Source organism: Choloepus didactylus, chromosome 7, assembly GCF_015220235.1.
Source record: "Choloepus didactylus isolate mChoDid1 chromosome 7, mChoDid1.pri, whole genome shotgun sequence".
In the NCBI taxonomy this organism is placed as follows: Eukaryota; Metazoa; Chordata; class Mammalia; order Pilosa; family Megalonychidae; genus Choloepus; species Choloepus didactylus.
The window spans coordinates 38,908,939-38,934,702 of NC_051313.1; the positions used below are offsets into that span (position 1 = coordinate 38,908,939).

The window sequence follows — 25,764 nt, forward strand, 5'->3', positions numbered from 1 at the left end:
AAAATCCAAAAAACTGACAATAACTAATGCTGGTGAGAATGTGGAGCAACAGGAATTCTCATTCTTTGGGAATGCAAAATGGTATAGCCACTTTGGAAGACAGTTTGGCAGTTTCTCATACAATGAGATATGGACATACTATACAACCTAGCAGTCATACGCATATGTATTTACCCAAGTGATTTGGAAACATGTCCACCTAAAATTTGTACACTAAATGTTTATAACAGCTTTTTCATAATTGTTGAAAATGTAAAGCAGTTAAGCTGTCCACTTCAGTAGGGGAATGGATAAACTGTGGTATATCCATATAGTAGAATACTGTCAGTGATAAAAAGGAACAGGCTCACACAACCTGGGTGGCTCTTAAATGCATTTCACAAAGTGAAAGAAGCCAGACCCAACAGCCTATTTATTGTGTGTTTTAATGCAAAAGACATTCTGGAAACTGCAATACTAGGAAATGGAAAACAAGTTTGCCAGGGGTTGAGGAAGAGGGGAAATGGTTAACTATAAAGGGGGTGCACAGGGGCACTTTTAAGGTAAAGGAATTGTTCTGCACAGTACTATTGTGGTGGATACATGACTATGCATTTGTCAGACTCATGGAACTGTACATCACAAAGCATGAACTTTAATGTATATAAACTAAACGCACATGTACAACCACACACGAACATGAACTAGGAGGTTGGGGGAGGGGTCCAAGGATGGAACGCAGACTGTGACAAGTGAATCTAACTCTGTTACTGATAAATAACATAACTGCACTGAAAGAGGTAGGTGGGATTTAGGAGTTGACCCAAGTAACTTTGGAAAACTGTGTTTTGATTGGGAAGTATAAGACTAAAGACATAAGAAATCGTACATAAATACTGTTCTCTTTGGTTTCTTGCAGGGGTATGGGTTAACAATTCTGAAATGAATGGTAGATGGTGGAAGCCAAGTTTCTCACCATTGGAGAGGGAAGTTACAGATAAAGGAAGGCTCAAATGAATCTTGTGTACTGGATTAGTCAGAGACATCAGTATGAACTCATGCTTAGTTTAATATATAATCATGTGGCTAGATACCAAAATAATTATTGTTTGTATACACAAGTTAGCATACGTACATTTATTACCCATTTCTGTCTGCTGAGAAGGTCTAGAAGCAGTGCCATACCAGGCATACAGATCATGTTTTCTAAATATCATTCTGCCATAAAAGGAACCAGGGCTCTTTGGAAAAAATGGCTGATTCTGGGGCTGCAGCAGGGAAAATAAGATAAGCCTGAAGTATTTTGTAGTACCAGAAAGTAAGGAAGTGCTTAAAAGTGAAAGGATGGGGGCATGTCAAAGGGACATGGTAGCCAACCTGAAAAGCTCCCAGTGGTGAAAGATGATACCATTTGAGCAAGAAAATAAATAACATAGTATTGGATTATAATCCAAAGTATAAAATAAATATACATGAGTCCATACTGATACAAATGATTGAATAAACAGAGGAGAGGAAATAAATATTCCTCACATAAGAATTTTTAAAATTATATATAGAAACCCCTCCATCCCTAGGAATTGGAGTTAACTCCAGTTTCCCTCCTCCCTGCTTAGGAGTGAACTAGATTGGTGACTTCCTTCCAAAGAATAGAGAAAGGGAAAAATACTAACTTTACAGTGGAGAAACCTGACAAACACTGTCTTAACCAAGTGATGATGGTTAACATCCCCAGTGATGTCATGTAGATATCGGGTACTCCCTCCCGTGATATGATGAACAGACACTTCACCTCTGTGGTATTTTTTCCAAGAATTCATAACCCCATTCTGATCATAAGAAAACGACAGACAAACCCAGATAACCTGGCTGGACTCATGACTGTTAAGGTCATGAAAAACAAGGAAAGATTAAGAAACAGACCAAAGATGACTGGGGAGACATGACAACTACATGCATTATGGTATCCTGAAATTGGATCCTGGAAGAGGAGGATATTAATGGAAAAACTCGGTGAAATCCAAATGAAGTCTGTAGTTTAGTTAATAGTAATGTACCAATGTCAGTTTGTTTTGAAAAATTATCATTGTAACATATAATGTTAACAGTGGGGGGAAATTGGTGAGGTGTATATGGGAACTCTTTGTACTCACTTTGCAACTTTTCTGTAAATCTAAAATTACTCCAATTTAAAAGTTTATTTAAAAAAAAAGAACGGGTTGGTTATTAGGGTGTAGTTGAGAGTTCAAGAAGGTTGAAGAATAGGAAAGGTTCTAGAGTATGTAAAAGGAGATATTTATGGGAAAAGGAGGTAATTTTTAGAATTTAAATTTTAAAAATTAATTTTAATAAAAAATTTCTTTCCAGTTGGTGAAAAAACATGAGTAAAAACTTGGAATTAGCAAATATTATTATAACCATTTCTTTAGTTACAAAAGTTAAATGAGCAGTGGAACGGTAATTAGAATGAATTTTTTTTCAAGATACAGAAAATGTTTACAAATTTGAAGGTAGAAATATGTGAAGTTTAGTTGGGTGAATTAAAAATAGGGACACTCCCCCTATGTGGGACCTGACTCCTGGGCATGTAAATCTCCCTGGCAATGCAGGATATGACTCCTGGGGATGAATCTGGACCCGGCATTGTGGGATTGAGAACATCTTCTTGACCAAAAGGGGAGTGCGAAATGAAACGAAATAAAGTTTCACTGGCTGAGAGATTTCAAATGGAGTTGGGAGGTCACTGTGGTGGACATTCTTACACACTACATAGATAACCTTTTTTAGGATTTAATGTATTGGAATAGCTAGAAGTAAATACCTGAAACTATCAAACTCCAACCCAGTAACCTTGACTCTTGAAGACAATTGTATAACAATGTAGATTACAAGGGGGTGGTAGTGTGATTCTGAAAACCTTGTGGATTGCACTCCCTTTATAAGTAGGATAAGTAAAAAAATGAAGGAAAAAAAAACTAAATGAAAAATAGGGTGGAATGGAGGGGATGATTTGGATGTTCTTTTTTACTTTTATTTTTTTATTCTGATTCTTTCTGATGTAAGGAAAATGTTCAAAAATAGATTGGGGTGATGAATGCATAACTGTATCATGGTAGTATGAACAGTTGATTGTACACCATGGATGATTGTATGGTATGTGAATATATCTCAGTAAAATTGAATTTAATTTTTAAAAAACAAGGAAACTGCAAGCATGAAATAAATTTTACATCTTAATTCTTCACACTAAATATTGTCAGTTTTTTTTGGTGTGGGATAAAAGTTATACTGAAATCATGGAAAGGATAAGTGATTCATTTTTTTTTTTCAGTTTTTAAAAACAGGTTTATTGAGGTATAAATATACAATGAATTGTACATAAACTGTGCAATGTGATGAGTTTTGACATATGTATATGCTTATAAAACCATCAGCACAAACAAGATAATGAACATGTCTCTGTAATTTCTGCCTCCATTCTCTACCTGCCACTTCTCTATCTCCAGACAAGCATTGATATGCTTTCTCACACTAGAGATTAGTTTGCATTTTCCAGAAGTACATTTTTCAAATTCCATTGTAGCAAACTTTTGACAGATGGTTCAAGGTTAAAATGTATTAAGATGTTTAATGTAGCCAGTGACTCTTTTCTTTCTTTAAAATCAATGCTGCCTCCACTTTTCCATCTCCAGCAAGAGAAAAGGGTGAGTAAATAAGGAATTCTTTATAGTGCCTCATGAAATATGGTTCCCAGACCAGCAATGTTGGCATCACTGGGAACTCGTTAGAAATGCAAGTTCTCAAGCTGTATTCCAGACCTATTAAATCAGAAACTTTGGCTGTTGGGTTCAGTAGTCTGTGCTTTAAGAAGTCCTCCAGGTGATTCTAATGCATATGGCACTGAAGTTTGAGACCCACTGCTCTGTAGCATGGATTTACTTAGTATGATGGTCAAGAACACTGGAAGCAACCTACAACAAAAATCTCTGCAAGATTGCACCCTCCACTGGAGGGGTAAGGTACTCCATCATTATTGGCCTGGTACTGCGGCACTCCTTGAAATCAAAAATCGTTTTAAATCCCCTAAACTTCTGATTTATAAACCTCTTTTGTGGTGTCCAAGGTAAGAAATTATTTTAGACTTCAGAAAGAATCTGTAGTTCCAGAACTCTGCTATTCGTGCTTTGCTGGAGGCAAGTGAGAACTATCTATTTAGCCTGTTTAAAGGCCCCAAAATATATGCCATTCATTCCAAACTGTGTCGTAGTTATATCCAAAAAGGCTTCCCGATAGCAGGCTATTTTTTTTTTTAAATCTTCATTTTATTGAGATATATTCACATACCACGCAGTCATACAAAACAACTCATACATTCGATTCTTCACAGTACCATTACATAGTTGTACATTCATCACCTAAACCAATCCCTGACACCTTCATTAGCACACACACAAAAATAACAAGAATAATTAAAGTGAAAAAGAGCAATTAAAGTAAAAAAGAACACTGGGTGCCTTTGTCTGTCTGTTTGTTTTCTTCCCCTATTTTTCTACTCATCCATCCATAAACTAGACAAAGGGGATTGTGGTCCTTATGGCTTTCCCAATCCCATTGTCACCCCTCATAAGCTACATTTTTTATACAATTGTCTTTGAGATTCATGGGTTCTGGGTTGTAGTTTGATAGTTTGAGGTATCTACCACCAGCTACCCCAATTCATTAGAACCTAAAAAGGGTTGTCTAAATTGTGCGTAAGAGTGCCCACCACAGTGACCTCTCGGCTCCCTTTGGAATCTCTCTGTCACTGAAGCTTATTTCATTTCCTTTCACATCCCACTTTTGGTCAAGATGTTCTCCATCCCACGATGCCAGGTCTACATTCCTCCCCGGGAGTCATATTCCACGTTGCCAGGGAGATTCACTCCCCTGGGTGTCTGATCCCACGTAGGGGGGAGGGCAGTGATTTCACCTTTCAAGTTGGCTTAGAGAGAGAGGGCCACATCTGAGCAACAAAGAGGCATTCAGGAGGAGGCTCTTAGGCACAATTATAGGGAGGCCTAGCCTCTCCTTTGCAGCAACAGCCTTCCCAAGGGTAAATCCTGTGGTAGAGGGCTCAGTCCATCAAACCACCAGTCCCCTATGTCTGTGGTCATGTTAGCAACCATCGAGGTGGGGTAGGCCAATACCCCTGCATTCTCCACAGGCTCCTCAAGGGGGCTCTACATATTTTTTAACTTTTTTTTTTTTAACTTTTTTTTTCTAAATCAACTGTATGAAAAATATAAAAATTAAAAAATAATTTAAAAAAAACATACAATAAAAGAACATTTCAAAGAGACCGTAACAAGGGAGTAAGAAAAAGACAACTAACCTAACTACTTTACTTCCAACATGTTCCTACTCTACCCCAAGAAGGTAACCTAATATAACAACATTTCTGTGAACTTGTTCCTACTATACCCATCAGAAATTAACAGACCATAGTCATTCCTGGGCATTCCCAGAATGTTAAATTTACCCATGATAGTTTGTCTGTTCTTCTTGGATTATTGTCCCCCTTCCTTAATTGCTCTCTATCGCTAGTTCCCCTACATTCTACATTATAAACCATTTGTTTTACATTTTTCAAAGTTCACATTAGTGGTAGCATATAATATTTCTCTTTTTGTGCCTGGCTTATTTCGCTCAGCATTATGTCTTCAAGGTTCATCCATGTTGTCATATGTTTCACGACATCTTTCCTTCTTACTGCCGCGTAGTATTCCATCGTGTGTATATACCACATTTTATTTATCCACTCATCTGTTGAAGGACATTTGGGTTGTTTCCATCTCTTGGCAATTGTGAATAATGCTGCTATGAACATTGGCTTGCAGATATCTGTGTCACTGCTTTCCGATCTTCCGGGTATATACCGAGAAGTGCAGTCGCTGGATCGAATGGTAACTCTTTATCTAGTTTTCTAAGGAACTGCCAGACTGACTTCCAGAGTGGCTGAACCATTATACAGTCCCACCAACAATGATTAAGAGTTCCAATTTCTCCATATCCCCTCCAGCATTTGTAGTTTCCTGTTTAATGGCAGCCATTCTAATTGGTGTGAGATGGTATGTCATTGTGGTCTTAATTTGCATCTCTCTAATGGCTAGTGAAGCTGAACATTTTTTCATGTGCTTCTTGGCCATTCGTATTTCCTCTTCAGAGAACTGTCTTTTCATATCTTTTGCCCAATTTATAATTGGGCTGTCTGTACTATTGTCATTGAGTTGTAGGATTTCTTTATATATGCAAGATATCAGTCTTTTCTCAGATACATGGTTTCCAAAAATTTTTTCCCATTGAGTTCGCTGCCTCTTCACCTTTTTGACAAATTCCTTTGAGGTGCAGAAACTGGTAAGCTTGAGGAGTTCCCATTTATCTATTTTTTCTTTTGTTGCTTGCTCTTTGGGTGTAAAGTCTAGGAAGTGTCCGCCTAATACAAGGTCTTGAAGATGTTTTCCTACATTATCTTCTAGGAGTTTTATGGTACTTTCTTTTTTATTGAGATCTTTGGTCCATTTTGAGTTAATTTTTGTGTAGGGTGTGAGGTAGAGGTCCTCTTTCATTCTTTTGGATATGGATATCCAACTCTCCCAGCCCCATTTGTTGAAAAGACCATTATGACCCAGTTCCATGACTTTGGGGGCCTTATCAAAGATCAGTCGGCCATAGATCTGGGGGTCTATCTCCGAATTCTCAATTCGATTGCATTGATCTATATGTCTATCTTTGTGCCAGTACCATGCTGTTTTGACAACTGTGGCTTTATAATAAGCTTCAAAGTCAGGGAGTGTAAGTCCTCCCACTTTGTTTTTCTTTTTTAGAGTGTCTTTAGCAATTCAAGGCATCTTCCCTTTCCAAATAAATTTGATAACTAGCTTTTCCAAGTCTGCAAAGTAGGTTGTTGGAATTTTGATTGGGATTGCATTGAATCTGTAGATGAGTTTGGGTAGAATTGACTTCATAATGAAATTTAGCCTTCCTATCTGTGAACATGGAATATTTTTCTATCTTTTAAGGTCCCTTTCTATTTCTTTTAGTAGAGTTATGTAGTTTTCTTTGTATAGGTCTTTTACATCTTTGGTTAAGTTTATTCCTAGGTACTTGATTTTTTTAGTTGCTATTGAAAGTGTTGTCTTTTTCTTGAGTGTCTCTTCAGTTTGTTCATTTCTAGCATATAGAAACATTACTGACTTATGTGCATTAATCTTGTATCCCGCTGCTTTGCTAAATTTGTTTATTAACTCTAGTAGCTGTATCGTCGATTTCTCGGGGTTTTCCAGATATAAGATCATATCATCTGCAATCAATGACAGTTTTACTTCTTCTTTTCCAATTTGGATGCCTTTTATTTCTTTGTCTTGCCGGATTGCCCTGGCTAGCACTTCGAGCACAATGTTGAGTAACAGTGGTGACAGCGGGCATCCTTGTCTTGTTCCTGATCTTAGAGGGAGGGCTTTCAGTCTCCATTGAGTACTATGCTGGTTGTGGGTTTTTCATATATGCTCTTTATCATATTGAGGAAGTTTCCTTCAATCCCTACCTTTTGAAGTGTTTTTATTAAAAACGGATGTTGGATTTTATGAAACGCTTTTTCAGCATCTATTGAGATGATCATTTGATTTTTCCCTTTTGACTTGTTAATGTGTTGTAATACATTGATTGATTTTCTTACGTTGAACCATCCTTGCATGCCTGCAATGAACCCCACTTGGTCATAGTGTATGATTTTTTTAATGTGTCTTTGGATTCGATTTGCAAGTATTTTGTTGAGGATTTTTGTATCTATATTCATTAGGGAGATTGGCCGGTAGTTTTCCTTTCTTGTAGCATCTTTGCCTGGTTTTGGTATTAGATTAATGTTAGCTTCATAAAATGAGTTAGATAGTGTTCCATTTTCTTCAATGTTTTGAAAGAGTTTGAGTAAGATTGGTGTCAGTTCTTTTTGGAAATTTGGTAGAATTCCCCTGTGAAGCCATCTGGCCCAGAGCATTTATTTGTGGGAAGATTTTTGATGACTGATTGGATCTCTTTGCTTGTGATGGGTTGATTGAGGTCTTCTATTTCTTCTCTGGTCAGTCTAGGTTGTTCATATGTTTCCAGGAAATTGTCCATTTCCTCTACATTATCCAGTTTGTTGCCATACAGTTGTTCATAGTATCCTCTTATAATTTTTTTAATTTCTTCAGCATCTGCAGTTATGTCACCTTTTTCATTCATTATTTTGTTTATATGGGTCTTCTCTTTTTTTGATTTTGTCAGTCTAGCTAGGGGCTTGTCAATCCTGTTGCTCTTCTCAAAGAACCAACTTTTGGTGATATTTATTCTCTCTATTGTTTTTTTGTTCTCTGTCATTTATTTCTGCTTTAATCCTTGTTATTTCTTTTCTTCTACTTGGTTTAGGATTGGTTTGCTGTTCATTTTCTAGCTTCTTCAGTTGATCCATTAGTTCTTTGATTTTGGCTCGCTCTTCCTTTTTAATATATGTGTTTAGTGCTATAAATTTCCCCCTCAATACTGCTTTTGCTGCAACCCATAGGTTTTGGTATGTTGTGTTCTCATTTTCATTCGTCTCTATATATTTAGCAATTTCTCTTGCTATTTCTTCTTTAACCCACTGATTGTTTAGGAGTGTGTTGTTTAACTCCAGGTATTTGTGAATTTTCTAAGTCTCTGATGGTTATTGACTTCTAATTGTATTCCATTGTGGTCAGAGAATGTGCTTTGAATAATTTCAATCTTTTTTAATTTATTGGGCCTTGTTTTATGTCCCAGCATATGATCTATTCTGGAGAAAGTTCCATGGGCACTAGAGAAGTATGTGTATCCTGGTGATTTGGAATGTAATGTCCTGTAGATGTCTGTTAAATCTAATTCATTTATCAGATTGTTTAGGTTTTCAGTTTCTTTATTGATCTTCTGTCTGGTTGATCTATCTATAGGAGAGAGTGATGTATTGAAGTCTCCCACAATTATTGTGGAAACATCCATTGCTTCCTTTAGTTTTGCCTGTGTTTCTCTCATGTATTTTGTGGCACCTTGATTGGGTGCATAAACATTTATGATTGTTATTTCTTCTTGTTGAATTGCCCCTTTTATTAGTATGCAGTGGCCTTCTTTGTCTCTCAAAATATCCCTGCATTTAAAGTCTATTTTATCTGAGATTAATATTGCTACACCTGCTTTCTTTTGGCTATAGCTTGCATGAAATATTTTTTTCCATCCTTTCACTTTCAATTTCTTTGTGTCCCTATGTCTAAGATGAGTCTCTTGTATGCAACATATTGATGGTTCATTTTTTTTGATCCATTCTGCGAATCTATATCTTTTAATTGGGGAGTTTAATCCATTTACATTCAACGTTATAACCGTGAAGGCATTTCTTGAATCAGCCATCTTATCCTTTGGTTTATGTTTGTCATATATATTTTTCCCCTCTCTCTATTAATATCCTTTAATGTACCCATACCGAATCTCTTTAGTACTGAACCTTTCTCCAAGTCTCTCTCTCCTTTCTTTGTCTGTCTATAGGGCTCCCTTTTGCATCTCCAGTAGGGCAGGTCTCTTGTTAGCAAATTCTCTCAGCATTTGTTTGTCTGAAAAATTTAAGCTCCCCCTCAAATTTGAAGGAGACCTTTGCTGGATAAAGTATTCTTGGTTGGAAATTTTTCTCACTCAGAATTTTAAATGTATCATGCCACTGCCTTCTCGCCTCCATGGTGGCTGCTGAGTAGTCATTACTTAGTTTTATGCTGTTTCCTTTGTATGTGGTGAATTGCTTTTCTCTTCCTGCTTTCAGAACTTGCTCCTTCTCTTCCGTGTTTGACAGTGTGATCAGAATATGTCTCGGAGTGGGTTTATTTGGATTTATTCTATTTGGAGTTCGCTGGGCATTTATGATTTGTGTATTTATGGTGTTTAGAAGATTTGGGAAGTTTTCCCCAACAATTTCTTTGAATACTCTTCCTAGACCTTTACACTTTTCTTCCCCTTCTGGAACACCAATGAGTCTTATATTTGGACTTTTTGTATTATCTATCATATCCCTGAGGTCCATTTCGATTTTTTCAGTTTTTTTCCCCATTCTTTCTTTTGTGTTTTCATTTTCCATTCTGTCATCTTCCAGGTCACTGATTCGTTGTTCGACTTCCTCTAGTCTTGTACTATGAGTGTCCAGAATCTTTTTAATTTGGTCAACAGTTTCTTTAATTTCCATAAGATCATCTATTTTTTTATTTAGTCTTGCAATGTCTTCTTTATGCTCTTCTAGGGTCTTCTTGATATCCTTTGTATCCCGTACTATGGTCTCATTGTTCGTCTTTAGTTCTTTTATTAGTTGCTCTAGGTGCTGTGTCTCTTCTGATCTTTTGATTTGGGTGTTTGGGCTTGGGTTATCCATATCGTCTGGTTTTTTCATATGCTTTATAATTTTCTGTTGTTTGGGGCCCCTTGGCATTTGCTGAACTTGATAGGGTTCTTTTAGGATTTGTAGACCAATTGAAGTCCTTATCTCTAATTTATCAGCTTCATGGAGTACACTTTCTGTAACTAACCAGCAGGTGGCGTCCACGAGCCACCTGTTCTCCACAAGCCGGTTCTCCCCTGCTTTGCCTTTGTGGTAAGTGGGGGAGTGAGTCTTGTGGGGTCCAATTGGTGTACCAAGCTTGTGTGTGTAGTTGGTGCTGCCCGCCCTGTATATGGGCGTGTTTCTGGGTGGTCAGGGAGGTGGGGTGGCTCTAACAATCAAATCTCCTTGGTGTTCCTGGAATTTTAAAGCTGCTGCAATAGTCTAATCCTTCAGTTCAGTCCTGCCACAGTTTGTCTCTGCCACTGACCCACAAGTCCTTGGTATTGGCGTATGGCTCCTGAGACTTGCAAGTGGGCCCCTCTTCCAGGCCATGTACCTCCTGGTCCTCTGTTGAGGGATGACTGTGCTATGTCACAGGTGAGTGCTGTCCCCCCAGGGCGGTTCTGGGCTGCTGGGCTGTGTATGGAGGCTCCCAGTCTGCTGAAATGATGGCTGAATGGGGCTTTCTTAATTCACACTGCTCCACCTTCCCCACTCTGGGACAATCAGCTGAGGTTGCAGGGAAGGCTAATGTCCACGCCCAGTTTTTGTTTGTGTGTGTTATTTGAAGCACTTCCATCACACTGGGTTGTCTGGGGCAGCTCTGGGCTATGGGGCTGGTGACGGGCAGGAGTGTTTCCTGTCCACCAGGATGATGGCTGTGAGCGGACACCCCCCTTTTCTTGGGAAGTTGTGTTGTTTAGTGAATTTTCTCAGCCACTGGATTATTGCCTTTTGTCTCAGAGCTCTCTTAGTTCTGCTCTTGACTTTACCTGCCCAAATTGCAAGTCTTTGAAGCTTTCTGTATTGGGCTTCTTAGAGTAATTGTTTTAGAAAAAGAAAAAAAATAAGATAGAAAAAAAAAAAAGCCCTCCTCACAGATCTAATGGGTTATTGAAATGCTAAGAGACAAAGCAATTAGGGCCATTAAGGAAAGATCCAAGGGGCAGAGAGATCAGTTTTTCTTTGGGATTTGCATATGAGCCTCAGGGTCTGAGTTCTGCCCTTCCCCTTTGTATGTTCACCAGAACTCCAAAAAGCCTCCGCTTTTATTTTGGAGTTTTTCTTGCTGTTTCTTGCTATGCTTATCTCCTCTCTGCTCGGCTGGCTGCTCTCAGATTCTCTGGTGTCTGGTCTCAGTCTGTCTATGGTTGGAGTTTGGATCAGTAGAATGAGTTTCCAATAAGAGCTGCCACTGCAGTTCTCCTTTCTCCTTCCCAGCACTGATGGCCCCTCCTCCCACGGGACTGAGCCTGGCAGGGAGGGGCACGGGTCCCCTGGCCACAAAAACTTACAGATTTCGCTGATCTCAGCAGTTCGACGTGTTCATGAGTGTTGTATGAAGTATGCCCAAAGTCAGATTGCTCTGCGGTGTCCAGTCCATGCAGTTCCTGGCTTTCTACCTACTTTCCTGGAGGAGTAACTAAAACATACAGCTCACCAATCCGCCATCTTGCCCCGCCTCCAAGTGATTCATTTTTTGTATTTAATTTTGTCATGTGTGTCAGACACATGAAAGTTAAAAATGGCAGTAAAGTTCTTATGGTAAATAAATCGTATACATATGCAAAACATAATATTTCATCTTAGACAGGTTAATGTAATACTTAATGGTAATGTAATCTTCTTGAAAGCAGAGTAAATTAAAAAATGAAAAAGATTTAAAAATTTGAGTATTATAGATGCATATTCTCAGCATTCAGTTATATAATCAGTTGTCAAATGAAATGGAAATGGTGCTAATTACTATAGTTTAAGTGTATAGAAGTGCTTAAAGCAAATATTTTGAACAGCATAGAGGCATTTTATATCATGATTCTTTAGCATGCACAATTGAAAAGAAACTTGGTACTCTCTCACACACACACTTATCTATGTTCTTTAGTTATTACAAATACATGATAACAGTATATGAAGTGTAAAGTGTGAATTTTTATAATTGTATAATGTGATAGGTAAGTTAGAATCAGTAAACTTCTGTGGTTTTATTCATGTAAATTTATTGGAAAATAATCATTTATATTTACAGCTCACAAAGTAATTTCATATAAATGCCTCATGCATACTGTAGCAAAGCCTTTAAAACTTCCTAGGTATGTAAGATCAGCTACATATTTGGGCATGGGTTTTGTTGAAATAGCAAAGATGATAATACCTTATATTATTCTAACTGTACCATTTTTGTGATCAGACTCTCAAGAGACCACAGGAAAGATGCTAAAATTTAAAGGCTACATTCAAAACATGACCCTAGGGTTCACTTTTTCAAACTGGGGCTTTTAAGCATATACATGTTCCTTCTTCAAATGAGGTTAAATTGCATTTGAATTTGCCCCAAATTTCCACTCACTGTTACTTTCCTTAATTCTGGAATGCATTGTGTATTTTCTTTTTGTTCAGGGATTAAGTGTCAAATCATGTTTTGAATTTTATGGGGCATCTGATTTCCACTGAATTTTTAGTTGAGGCCCATACAGAGTACCCTAGGTATTTAGATTAAAATCTGCAGAAATTCCTAAGATTCCTCTTTATAAACCAAGATTTTAAGTATATCTACTACAATAGCATATTTAAATGTATCATACCTTTATTTTAGCATGAAAGTATTGTAGTCATCTTTTTCATATATCCATTTATTTCAAATACTTTTTTCCCCTTTTAGTTTAGAACCATTACTCTCAGCTGTGTGTATGTGTTCCTGTGTGTTTATACAAATGCTTTTTTCCTCCTTTAGTTCGGAACAATTACTCTCAGCTGTGTATATGTGTTCCTGTGTGTTTATGAATTTTTAGAACAAAATTTAAGGAACTAGTTTCAGGTTGTATAATATTAGAGAGTATTTGTATGCAAATTGAAAATAGAATTTATTGCCTTTTACTTTTCTATTTCTAGGTGATGCATTGTTTGCAACTGGATCTTGCAAGGATCAGTTACCAGGAAATTCCCTTTCTGGTACCCTGTTTCAGTGGGAAGAAGATGAAATACCAAGGTTAGTCATATATCCTGGTTTTGGTCAGTGGTAATCCATGGTTACCATAATTAATTTTAACTTTTTTTGTATTAGGTTTTTTTAAATCTATGTTTATCAGAAAAGCAAATCTCAACATTATGTTACATTGAATAGTGCGTTTGAAAAGCAGACCATGAAAATGGGGTTATTTTCTACTCAATTCCTAGTTACCACCTAATTAATAAAAGGAATCTGGGCATAGACTTTTATATTTCCATCTAGCATCTATCTTCATTGTGTATCCTAAATTGATATCCTATGTCAAGTAAAAATCCCATTTATAGTAAAATGGCAATTTAAAACTGATACAGCAGACATTTTTAATAAAAAATGGCCCATCATATTTCCAAATATTAAGTATTTACCAAAACAAGTAGGCCAGTGTGCTGTCTTAGTTTGCCAGAGCTGCTATGGCAGACACCACACAGTTGGTTGACTTAAATGTCTCACAGTTTTGAAAGCTAGTAGTAATCCAAAATCAAGATATGGGCAAGGCCATGCTTTCCCCCAGAGTCAGTAACATTCTGGTAATGGCAGGAAGACTGACCTCTGTCACGTGGTAATCTTTCTCTCCTCTCTGGCTTCTCACTTCTGGCTTCTCCTGACTTACTGCATCCAAATTTCCTCCCTTTATGAGGCCTCTAATCATGAGGATTAAGACCCACCTTGACTCAATTTGGCCGTATCTTAACTAATAATATCTTCAAAAGGTCCTATTTACAAATGGGTTCATACCCAAAGGAACACAGATTAAGATTTGAACATGTCCTTTGTGGGATATATAATTCAAACCCTAACACATGCTATGTATAAGAATAATAGGATTTTTTATTTTTTTTTTAACTGTTTCATTATTGATTAGACATTTTTTCCTAGGTAATGTATATTCCACATGCTTAAATTTCCATAGTGTAAATTAGATATGTAATCAGCACCTGCCTATATTATCTATGATAGTTTTATCTGTGTAGAACACAGATTTCTGTTTTATACCCCAACTTTTTTCTTGATCCTTTCATTGATCAATTCAATATTGGCAGGGTGGTTATGGTTTTTGTCTTTTCACTACACGTCATCTGATGCTTTTTTTTTTTTGCAAGTTATATAATCATTTATATCAATAAATGGGCTGATGGCTGTAAGTAGTATGTGAGCTTTTGAAAAATTAAATGTTAGATTGAAATCATACAAATGCAAGACACTATTTAAAACATACATTAGGTTGCATATTTAGTGCTAGTTTAGAAACCAAAACCAAACCCCACAGACCTCTGTTCTGTATAACTAAGAACGTACCATAAGTATTAGTTGAAAGACAACTAATTAATTATTAGTTCACTTATTTTGATAAATAGGAATATACAATGCAATTATTTTCTTATGGAAAATTATGCATTTTTGTAAAGATAAATATGATAGATTTTGAAATTAAAAGTACTATTTGTTTAATAAAGAATCCTGTAACATTCATGTTGAGAAAACAAACTTTGAATTAGGGACTAAGAAAGTGATACTACACTAGATATGGATAAGGTTTCATATGTATTTCACAGTATGTCGTAAATTTTAAGGAACTTTAATTTAGGACTTTACGATGTTCATGTTTTATAATCTCATGTCACTTATTATACGACTTGCCATTTTTTTTATTGAAAGCCTTAACTTTGGCTAGTCATTAAAGAAAACGTCTGTTAACCTAGAGAGATGCATATCTGTGCATGTACAGCAAAATGTGTGTTCACACACATTGTATTTGTTAATACAAGAGTTACCTGCTGTGGTCCTCGGACAGTTCTTCCTGAGGAATCGAGTGAGGATTAGGTATAGCAGATGAGTCCTGAAGTGGATATGTATTTACATTTAACGCATTATGGTCTCCAGGTGGCAAAAAAGGAGCTTTATCCAGAGTCGTCCTGATGTAAGTCTTTACAAGATTTGATGGTTTTGTTTTGTCAGTTGTCTTAAGGTTTTGTATAGCTGAAGCTATGGGGTCAGTTCTCTGAATTTCAGATACAGTTTCTTCTGTGTTAACAAAGTTCCCTGGGTTGTCTCTGAGCTCCATATTAATTTGTCCTGGCATGCTGCCTCAGATGTGGCAGGACCAAGGACTTTGGGTCTCTCTTTGAGTGCTGTGTCAGAAAGTAGAATCACTGTCCATAGATGGAAACTTGACACTGAATTTAGAAAGTGATTCAGAAGAGGTGTCTTCCTCATCTCGGTCCAGTCCACTGGATGTGACAGATGTGATACACTGTGCTCTGCTATTTATATCATTTTTAGCCTGAAACTTAAACAGCACATCTTGTTTATCTGTTTTATCCGTACACTGTACAGGCACAGAGCATTGGGTTTCAGTTGGTGTCTGGTACATTAACTGCTCAAGTAGTCTTTTTGTGCTTTTGGTAACATGCATATTCTACGAAATTCTTCTTTGCAGATCCCAGAAAGTCTTTTCTATATAACTCCTTTCATGGAATAACAGAATACCAAGACTCCTTGATGACATTTCTTCCCTAGGAGAAGAAACCTCTTGTCTTCTTATCTTGGATTGTTTTTCTCTTGGTATTCCTGATTTCACTTTATCATGTGGCTGATCAAGAGTCAAATTATTCTTCCTTGAGTCACTGTCTTCAAGCAGGGGAACATAGCCATAATTATTATCATGACTGGAATTCACAAGAAATGCTGTGATTTTAGCTTGTCAATAATAGTTTGTTGAAGTGACCGCTGTTCCTGTTGCTCATGTATTCTCTGTTCATAGTTTTCAGTCGGTGACTGGAAATGATTCTACTTGGTGGTGGCCAGCCAAGGAAAGATTAAAGTTAGTGTCTTGCAAAGAGCGAGGGGTGCCAGGGGGTACGCCTGATGCTTTAAAAGATATTTTTTATGAAGAATGAAAGGTGGATAAACATATTTAGTTAAATGTTTAATGATTATAATTTTTGTTTCATAAGAAAATGTGAATTTCTTACTCAAATGAAGATAAACTTATGAAGTATTTGTTTGAAGCTTAATTTATATACTTTAATATCCTAAAATGTACTTGACAAAGTCTCCATGTTATAGAAGACTTGGAGCTTTCCAATACCTAAAAATTAGGAAAGAATCTCATTAAATATTGATGGAAATACATTGTTTTATGATTGGGATATTATGTTAGAATGAGACTGAAGACTTTAGAATAATATGAGCAGTGTGTTACTTGCCTTACCTTTTGGTTCTGCTTGTTAACACAGCTATCAGGACTATTTGTTGCACACACACACACATACCATGTAATTCTCTATAAACTGAGAAGTTGGTTTAGCATCATGCTGAGATAGTATGAAGTTTAGAGAGAATATTATTTAGTTTACTAAATCAAAGTTCTAATCAGACCAGATCAAAGTCACCAACAAGCAACTTGCTCTTTCATTTTTTTAAATGCTATGACCTAGTCCCTCTTACCTAATGTTCTACATTTTGAACAAATCAACCTGACCAAAGGACTTTTACCTACTCACCACATCCCCAAGTTTTCAAAGTTTCATGTTTACTAATTTGTTTGTTTTTTTTTATGATTAACTGAAATTAAAGCTTATTTGTAATTTGAAGGCTTTTTGTAGCAAACATCTTTCTCATAAGATATAAGACTGTGGTAAAACTTCAGAGCTTAGGAGTTGTTCCAGTTTGCTAATGCTGCCGGAATGCAAAACACCAGAAATGGATTGGCTTTTATAAAGGGGATTTATTTGGTTACAAAGTTATAGTCTTAAGGCCATAAAGTGTCCAAGGCAACAGAGTACCTTCACTGAAGATGGCCAGTGGCGTCCATAAACCTCTGTTAGCTGGGAAGGCACATGGCTGGCATCTCCTGGTTCCCAGGTTGCATTTCAAAATGGTGTTCTCCAAAATGGCAGTCAACTTGCAACTGCTGTCTTCAAAATGTGTCTCTTAGATGCAGCTAGCTGTGAGCTGCTTCTGTCTGAGCTTTTATAGGGCTGCAGTGAACTAATCAAGGCCCATGCTGAATGGGCAAGGCCACACCGCCATGGAAATTGTCTGATCAGAGCTATCACCTACAGTTGGGCGGATCACATCTCCATGGAAACAGCCTAATCCAAAGTTTCCAACTTAATCAACACTAATACGTCCGCCCCCACAAGATTGCATTTAAGAATATGGCCTTTTCTGGGGGACATAATATATACAGACTTGTACAGGAGTGAATTTCGGAAACCTTAGATATTATAATGAAAAGTTTGAATTTTAGAGTGTTTTAAGGAGCCCATTATTATTTTAACGGGTTGTACAGATTATAAGTAAAGATGTAAGTAGGCAAACCAGCGACTTTGGCAAATTACTCACAATTAGAATGGATGATAAATATAGATTAACTGTATCCTTTTATTTTTTTAATTATTTTTTGTCTCATTCTCCCATATTTTTGTATTTTTGCCTGTTTTTATGTTAAACACATGAAAATCTATCATTTCATCAAGTGCAAATAACAGATAATTTAAAAAAATTTAGCCATTAATCAGTGCTCACTTAGATTTTTCATCATTTTCATTTCTGTCCTCAAAATTAGCATCTTCTTCTGGATACCTGTTTTTTTAATAAAGAAATGTTGTATATCATCTCACAAACATTATTACAAGGACCATAACATAAATAGAAAGCAAATTCATAATGAGATGGGGGTACTGAGATAGCAGCTCCGCTAAATTTACTTGCTAGCTCGATGTAAATTACCACGTCATGAACCTTCAGGGTCACTTGCTGGAATGTTTAATCTGCAGAGTCTAAGGTTTATTGCAGTATTCTTCACTCTAGCTGCTCATCAGAATCATCTGGAGAGATTTTGAAAATTATGTGTATCTGAGCTCCAGCCTCAGTAACTATAATTAGTAGGTCTGTTGGGTTAAGCTATGAACAGAAATACAGAGAGGCACAGTTCTCTAATTACCATCCCAGTCTTTATCTACCTTTCATGACTAAAATGAATGGTCTATATGTATTTGCTGACTCAAACTTTTTGCTCACACTTTTTCTACCTACTGGAAACAAACTTGATTCTGAAAACTACTTTCTTTTCCTAGGAACACCTCTTGTTGTGAATGTCTGAGGTAGTTTTATAGTAAGAGCAAGAAATAGGTGTAAATTTCTACCAAGATCACATTTTTTGATGTTATTGTTTCCCACCTTTGTCACAAATGTGCTGCTTCTGGAAAATTCATCCTTGACACTTACAATAAGGTTCCCTCAAATTGCAAAACTTTTTAGTTTAAGGAAGAGAAAACTGTTGGCTATAAAATTTTATCCGGTACTTCAATTCAGGGCAAAAATGATTTTGTTAAATTATATGAATGAAGAAGACAATCTACATGAATAATTATTTTTTCTGAAGGTGAGAGGGATAGATTGTGAGGGGTTGCCTAGTATTTCCCTTCTCTATCAATGATACAAAGATATGTGTATATTTATATTTGAATTGTAAAACCTCTGTCTCAACAAATTAACTTCTAATATTCCATCAAAATGGTTTCCTTGGGGATAGAACATGGAAAATGAGGTTTTGCTAATATGTTTCTCTTAAAATAGTAAAAAGTGTTTTGAATCGAAATATTAATAAAATCTTCCATCACCCACTTTCAAGTAAAATCATTGATCTCTCGTTTTCACTTGGTGTCCATGTTGGTAGAGAGATCTAGATTTTGGAATGATTAAACTAGGATCTATGCTAGATATCACCAATTCATTCGATCAGGCAGGGACAGTTATGTAACTTCCTTATCTTATCTTTTGTGGCACTTTTGAAAAACAGAAATGCTTTTTATTCAGATTGCATTATTGTTGAATAACCCTCTGTAGTTCTCATAAGATTAATGATCCTGTGGGGTCATCATTTTTGCTAACAGAGATCCCACTCTTCAACATTCATGTGGTTTAGCAATTCTATAGCTGTAGAGAATTTTCAAGTGTTTCCCTGCTCAGCACTAGTTGAGGGCAGAGAGAACAATGAGTATCATTTGATCGTTTTTCAGTATGTTCGCCTTCCCTTATCTCTCAGTGCATATTCTCTCCTCATTTTTTTTTAAACCATCTATGATTGTTGAGGAAGATACTCTGAGTAACTGCATATGGTTTTTGATGCATACCTCTGTTGTCCCTCTATCACCTATACCATTCCACCCTGGATATGATTGTCATGTTCAAAACACTGTATATTGTACATTCCTTATGTATAAAATATAATGAACCAAAATATGTAGAATATCCTTCAAAAGAATCTCAATAGGGGTGTCAGTACAGTAGGTTTTGTATTTTCCTCTTTCTGTTTTTCATTTATGTACATGCACACAATATTAATTGTCATGACTAATTATGAATTAATTTAATATTTTAATCTACCTCATAGTGCTTTTCTGGTTCCCACATAAACATGAAATATTGTATAAGTAAGAAAAATCTTCACAAAGTTTGCTCTAACATTATTTTTTTTTAATTTTTATTTTTTTCACAGCTCTTTACTACTGGAAGGTGTTGAACCACAGAGTACCTGTGAATTAGAAGTGGATGCTGTAGCTGCAGATATCTTAAATCGGCTCGACATTGAAGGTATACACACAATTATTTTTAATATATATAGTTTTTAGTTTTTAACAAATTAATGACCAAAGTAGAGAGGAAACGGTAGGGAAGAAAACATTAATAAGGAAGTAAAATGTTCTAGGAGGAGGATATAAAATGTTATGAAGATTGCTTCTGTACTTCTGATGAAGTAGTCATTATCTTTTCATTTATTTATTCTTTTATATGAGTATGTTTGCATAGATATGAACCTAAAGCAAATGTGACACTAAATAAAATTAGCCAGTATAATAGAATTTGATATACTCTTTTTTATTTATATACCAATTATTTTATTTATATACCAAGGAGGGGACTCTTAGGTCTGTTGGCTATCAATATACGTTTGACTACTTCACTTGCTAAGTTTTGGTGGAGTCAGTAGGGAGAAAACTGTAAAAGGAGTAACAAACAAATACATGTTGGAACAGTTTTTAAGTCTGTTGTATTACACAAAGTAGTTAATTACTTTTCTTAAAAGACAATACTTATTAAAGAAAATCTTGTGTGTTTTGTTTTGTTTTGTTTTGTTTTGTTTTGTTTTGTTTTTTGAGGAAGCATTTTTTCACCTTATTTCTTGTAGTAAATTGAAGTATTGTTCTGATTACAGCTCAAATTGGTGGAAACCCTGGTCTCCAGGCCATCTGGGAAGATGAAAAGCAACGGCGAAGAAGCAGAAATGAAACTTCTCAAATCAGCCAACCTGAATCACAAGGTATAAACCTGATAGTACTCTGATGATTATTTTAAACTAAATATTATAATGGCAAAGTTTAAGCCAGTAAGTTTTTACCTTAACATTAGATTATACTTTTCAAATTACCTTTAAATTTTCTGCATATTTTTACCTATTCTCATTGCCCTGCAACCAGTAATTCTTTACTTATACAGCTCTTTCCAAAGTATTACTCATAACCTCTGTCTCCACATAATAAGTTGACATTTTCATTGTCCCTGGTTTTCACCGTACTCTACCTTGTTCTCTTGCCCGACCTTTTTGCTCCATTTTCATCCTCTAGTATATTCCAGCCAACTGTATTTCCAGATGAGTTATAGAAAACTCACAGAAGCTCATGAATCCCAACTTAGAAACACCACATTTAGTTCAATAAGCTTGGAAAAGGTAACCCGTGAAATACTGCCCCCATAGTATTTGTTAGGTATGTCAAATAAATTCTCACTTTAATCATCATGTATATCTTTGAAGAAAATACTCCTTTTACTTATTATTAAACTGTGTTACATTAAAAAATAATTTGAAGGACTTACATAAATACCATGTATAAACAAAATTTTTTAAAATAAGAGTAGAAGAATAAAAGGCAAATAATTCAAAAGGGAAATGTGTATGAAATAAGGTAGTAAGCCTATGTTGAAGTATGATTTAAAATTTTTATTTTTATTCTAATGTCTTGAGCACTGAAAATGCTTTGATAAATTTTTAGTGCCTTTTATGCATTTTGAAATAGAAATGTATTTTGTAAGCAGGAAATTTCTAGGTTTCAGAGTGTATGATATATTTATAGGTAGAGAATAATGCTTTTCTGCCTTAGATTTAGGTAATATTGTAGAATTTAACCTTTGACTTTAAGTGCTTAATTTTATAACTTCAGTAACAACCGTTTCTCTTTTGTTTGATGTTATAATAGGACTGCATTTAGGTATTATCATATGTATGAAGAGGAAGATAGGAAAATGCTACTATTTTTAAAGCTATTTTAAGAGAAAGGAAAATATTTCATTCACTTGCTATCTACATATTTTAATGCACTTTTAAAATTCAAAGATTGCAGGTTTGTGTCAGCAACTGAAAGTGAAAAAAAATTTCAGAAGAGACTTCAGGAAATTCTCAAGCAGAATGATTTCTCTGTGTAAGTGATTATTTATTATTGATCTCAAAATTAAATTGATTGCTTCATTATCTAGTTTGTTATAAAGGATATGCTTTAATTAAGCAGAACATTATCAGGATCTGTGGACTATAGCGATGGATCCCAGGAGTTGTCTGCTGAGTTAACATTGCATTCCGAGGTTCTTTCTCCTGAAATGCTTCAGTGTACACCAGCCAATACGGTAGAAGTCCACAAAGACACAGAGCTGGCCAAAGGTAAGAACTGTTTGCAAGTACACAGAAAATACCATAACAGACATCTGTATATCCAGTACTGAGATATTAATATTTGGTTGAGTTCCCTAGAGTTTTTTTCCTTCCTAAGAAATAAAATTATGGATATACCAAAAATACTCCCTCTCCCATTCCTTTTCATTTTTACGTCTTTAGAGATAAGCTCTATCTTGAAATTGGTGCAAACTGTTCTCATATATGATTTTGTATTTTCTTATTTAGGTATGTCCATAATATATACTATTGCTTTAGGTTTTACATTTTACATAAATGGCATAGAATTATACAACTTACTTTTTCATTCAACATATTTTTTAACTTTATTGAGGTGTAACTTATGTAACATAAAATTCACTCAATCCTGTAGATAGATAGAAGTGTAATTTGCTGGGCCTTAAAGTATATGCATTCTACTCTACTTGGAGAGCACCTGTTCTAACAGTGTTTCTTAGCTTATTCATGATTGGTAAATAAGAGAATGATGCACATTACTTCATATGCAATTTTTCTAGGATAGGGGAGCCACAATACCAGCAGTAAAATTATAGCCTTCAACAGAAAAGGGAAAGCCCTCTTTTCAGCTTCTGCACTGACAGCAAGGGTTCTTTGAAAACAACTGAAAATGAGTAGTCTATACCCATGGCTCCCTCCTTCCCCAAGAGTTGTACCCCAACAATGGCTGTCTCCTGAGTTCACCTAAATAATGGCAGCCTTCTGGCTCAAAACTCTGCTACTGTTTGCTTTGTCTTAATACCAACCAGCTGTACACTTATCAAAATGAAGCCAACATTTCCATTCTACTATTTTCTATGCATTTTTAATGTCCACTATAGCAGTCTCCAGCCCCACTGAGCTAGAGTTATTTCTTCAGTGTTCTCTTTACAAAGTTGCATAATTTTTGTTCAATCCTTTTTTTCCTACAAGTCCTGTTATTTTTAGTGCTTTTTTTTTTTTAAGGATTTTTTTTTAGGATTTTTAGTAATAAAAGCAGCAGTAATGCCAATATTGCCAGTATTGCAGAATTGCTCTATAAAATTATTGTACCTAAGTTTATATTCCCACAGTGCATTAGAGCTTATATTTCCCCACATTATTTGATAGTGTCTGATTTTTAATTTTTTACAATTTTCATGCTGTGAAATGGTATCTCCTTATTTTTATTAATTTGCATTTCCTCATTACTAATGGGTTTGAGGCTACTTGGGTTTCCTGATCTCAGTGTTGTTTGTTCATGTTCTTTGCTCATTTTCTAATGAGTCATTAGTCTTTCTCACTGATTCATGGGAGCTCCTCCTGTATTCTAGATGTTAAGCCTTTGTCAATTATGTGCATTGTAGATATTTTCTCCCAGTCTGGGCTTATCTTATAGAAATCTTGAAACAATTTTTGAGCTTTTTTCCCCTTTTATCTATCTTTCTGCTTTCTTTCCTTCTTTTTCCCTCCCTCCCTCCCTGCCTTCTTCTTCCCTGCCTTCCTCCCTTCCTTCCTTCCTCCCTCTTGTGTACGTGCATTGCTAGTCTTCAATTTTTATGTCAAATTTTCTTTATGGTTTGATTTTTTACCTAGTCCTTCCCTAACTCATGTAATGAAGATTTTCACTTAAAAATTCATCTATAAAGTTTATGTTCACTTACAATTGGTGTTTTACATTTAGGTCTTTAATTCAACTCTGAAATTTTACTTATTGTGTATATACTATGGATATAATTGTCCTTTTTCGTCTGTATATAGATACTAGTTGTTTCAACATATTGCTTGAAAGGATTTTTTCCCACTGAATTCCTACCTCTATCATGTTACTCCTGTATTAATATACTGTTTTAATTACTGTTGCTTTCTTGATTTATGTCAGGACAGATCTTCCCTTATTCATCATCAGAATGTTTGGTCTATTCTTGACCCTCGAAGCTCACCCATGTTAATTTTAGGATTAGATTGCTTCATTCTGTGAAAAACCCTGTTGGGGTTTTATTGGGAGTTCTTTGAATTTATAGACTGATTTAGGAAACATTTTTCTTTATATATCATCTTGTCTCATTAATGAACATGGTATATTTCTCATTTTATTTGGTCATCTTTTATATCCTTCAATAAAGTTTTATAATTTCCTTTGTAGAATTATTGTATATATTTTGCTAGATATAATCAAGGTGCCTTATACTTGTGGAATTTGTAAGTATTATGTTTCAAAACTTACATCTTCTAATTGTCTGTTGCTGGTATTTAGGAACTTCATTAACCTTTGTATATCATTCTTGTAACCAGCAGCTTTCATTAGGGCTAATGGCTTGTGTATATTTTCTTTTGAATCATCATCTGGACATAACAATTTATTGCTTCCTTTCCATCCTTATACATTTTTTTCTTATTGCATTGGCTAAAAACTCTAGGATAACGTTGAGGAAAAATGTCTTTTTCCTGACTCTAAAGGGAATGCTTAATAATTCATCATTAAGTATAAAATTTACTATAGGATATTTGTAGATACACTTTAATTAAGGTAATATCCCTTCTATTGTTGGCAAAAATATTTGTTTTTTACTCATAAATAGATATCAAATTAAATTTTACCATTTTTTTTTCCTGAATGTATTAACATAATCACAGTTTTTCTTTTTTACTCTGTTACTATGGTGGGTTACATTAAAAGAATTTTTATTTTCTAATGTTAAACTATCCTTGCACTCCTGAAATAAACCCTTCTTGGTCATAGTGGCTTTTTGTTGTTGTTGTTAAAGCCTTGCTATGTCTACTTTGCTAGTATTTTGTTTAGAATTTACATACGTGTGTGTGTGTGTGTATATTTTAAATAATTGAGAAAGACATACTTTGCCTCATTAAATGAGTTGTGGTACTTTCCTTCTCTTCCATTTCTGCAAAAATTTTTATTAGGTAGGAATAGTCTATTTCTTGAAGATTTGCTAGAGCTCATCTGTAAAACCATCCAGATTTAATATAGTCTTTTGTGGATGGATGTTGTGTGTATGGCAAGGGAAGGGGGAGGGAAGGTAGTAGAGGTGAATTTTGAACTACCAATTCAATTTCCAAATTGTTGTAGGTTTATTCAAGTTTTCTGTTTCTGCTTATGTTAGGTTTTGTCATGTTTTCTAAGAAATTGTTTTATCTGATTTTTCCAATATTTCAGCATAAAGTTGTTCATGGGCTTTTTATCTTTTTCACTCCTCATTTACTCCTAATATAATTCATTTATACCTTCTCTATTTTGTTTTGATAATTCTTGCCAGTCTTGTCTATTATATTATTATTTTCAGAACCAGCTTTTGTATTTACTTACCTTCTCATTTGTTTTTCATTTTGGGATAAGCTATTTTTCATAGGTTTTTTTTGCTATTATTTTGTTTTGATTTAAACACTTCCTTACCTCATTTATATCCTAGAACGTGTTAAAAATAATTTGTTGCTGAAGCTTTT

General features: G+C 35.4%; 1 protein-coding gene and 1 pseudogene across 12 annotated transcripts in view; one reads left to right on the forward strand and one right to left on the reverse strand.

Moving 5' to 3' along the window:
• Positions 1-25,764, forward strand: part of REV3L (REV3 like, DNA directed polymerase zeta catalytic subunit) — a 229,754-nt gene that overhangs the window by 124,056 nt on the left and 79,934 nt on the right. For 11 of the 12 annotated variants that reach the window (XM_037843747.1, XM_037843746.1, XM_037843749.1 and 8 more), the window contains 5 exons: positions 13,478-13,574; positions 20,101-20,195; positions 20,818-20,922; positions 21,994-22,078; positions 22,163-22,314. In XM_037843747.1, the coding sequence (XP_037699675.1) occupies positions 13,478-13,574; positions 20,101-20,195; positions 20,818-20,922; positions 21,994-22,078; positions 22,163-22,314 (534 nt within the window). The remainder of the gene's footprint in view (positions 1-13,477; positions 13,575-20,100; positions 20,196-20,817; positions 20,923-21,993; positions 22,079-22,162; positions 22,315-25,764) is intronic. The other variant, XM_037843748.1, reaches the window with a different exon arrangement.
• Positions 13,752-19,953, reverse strand: LOC119539587 (annotated as a pseudogene).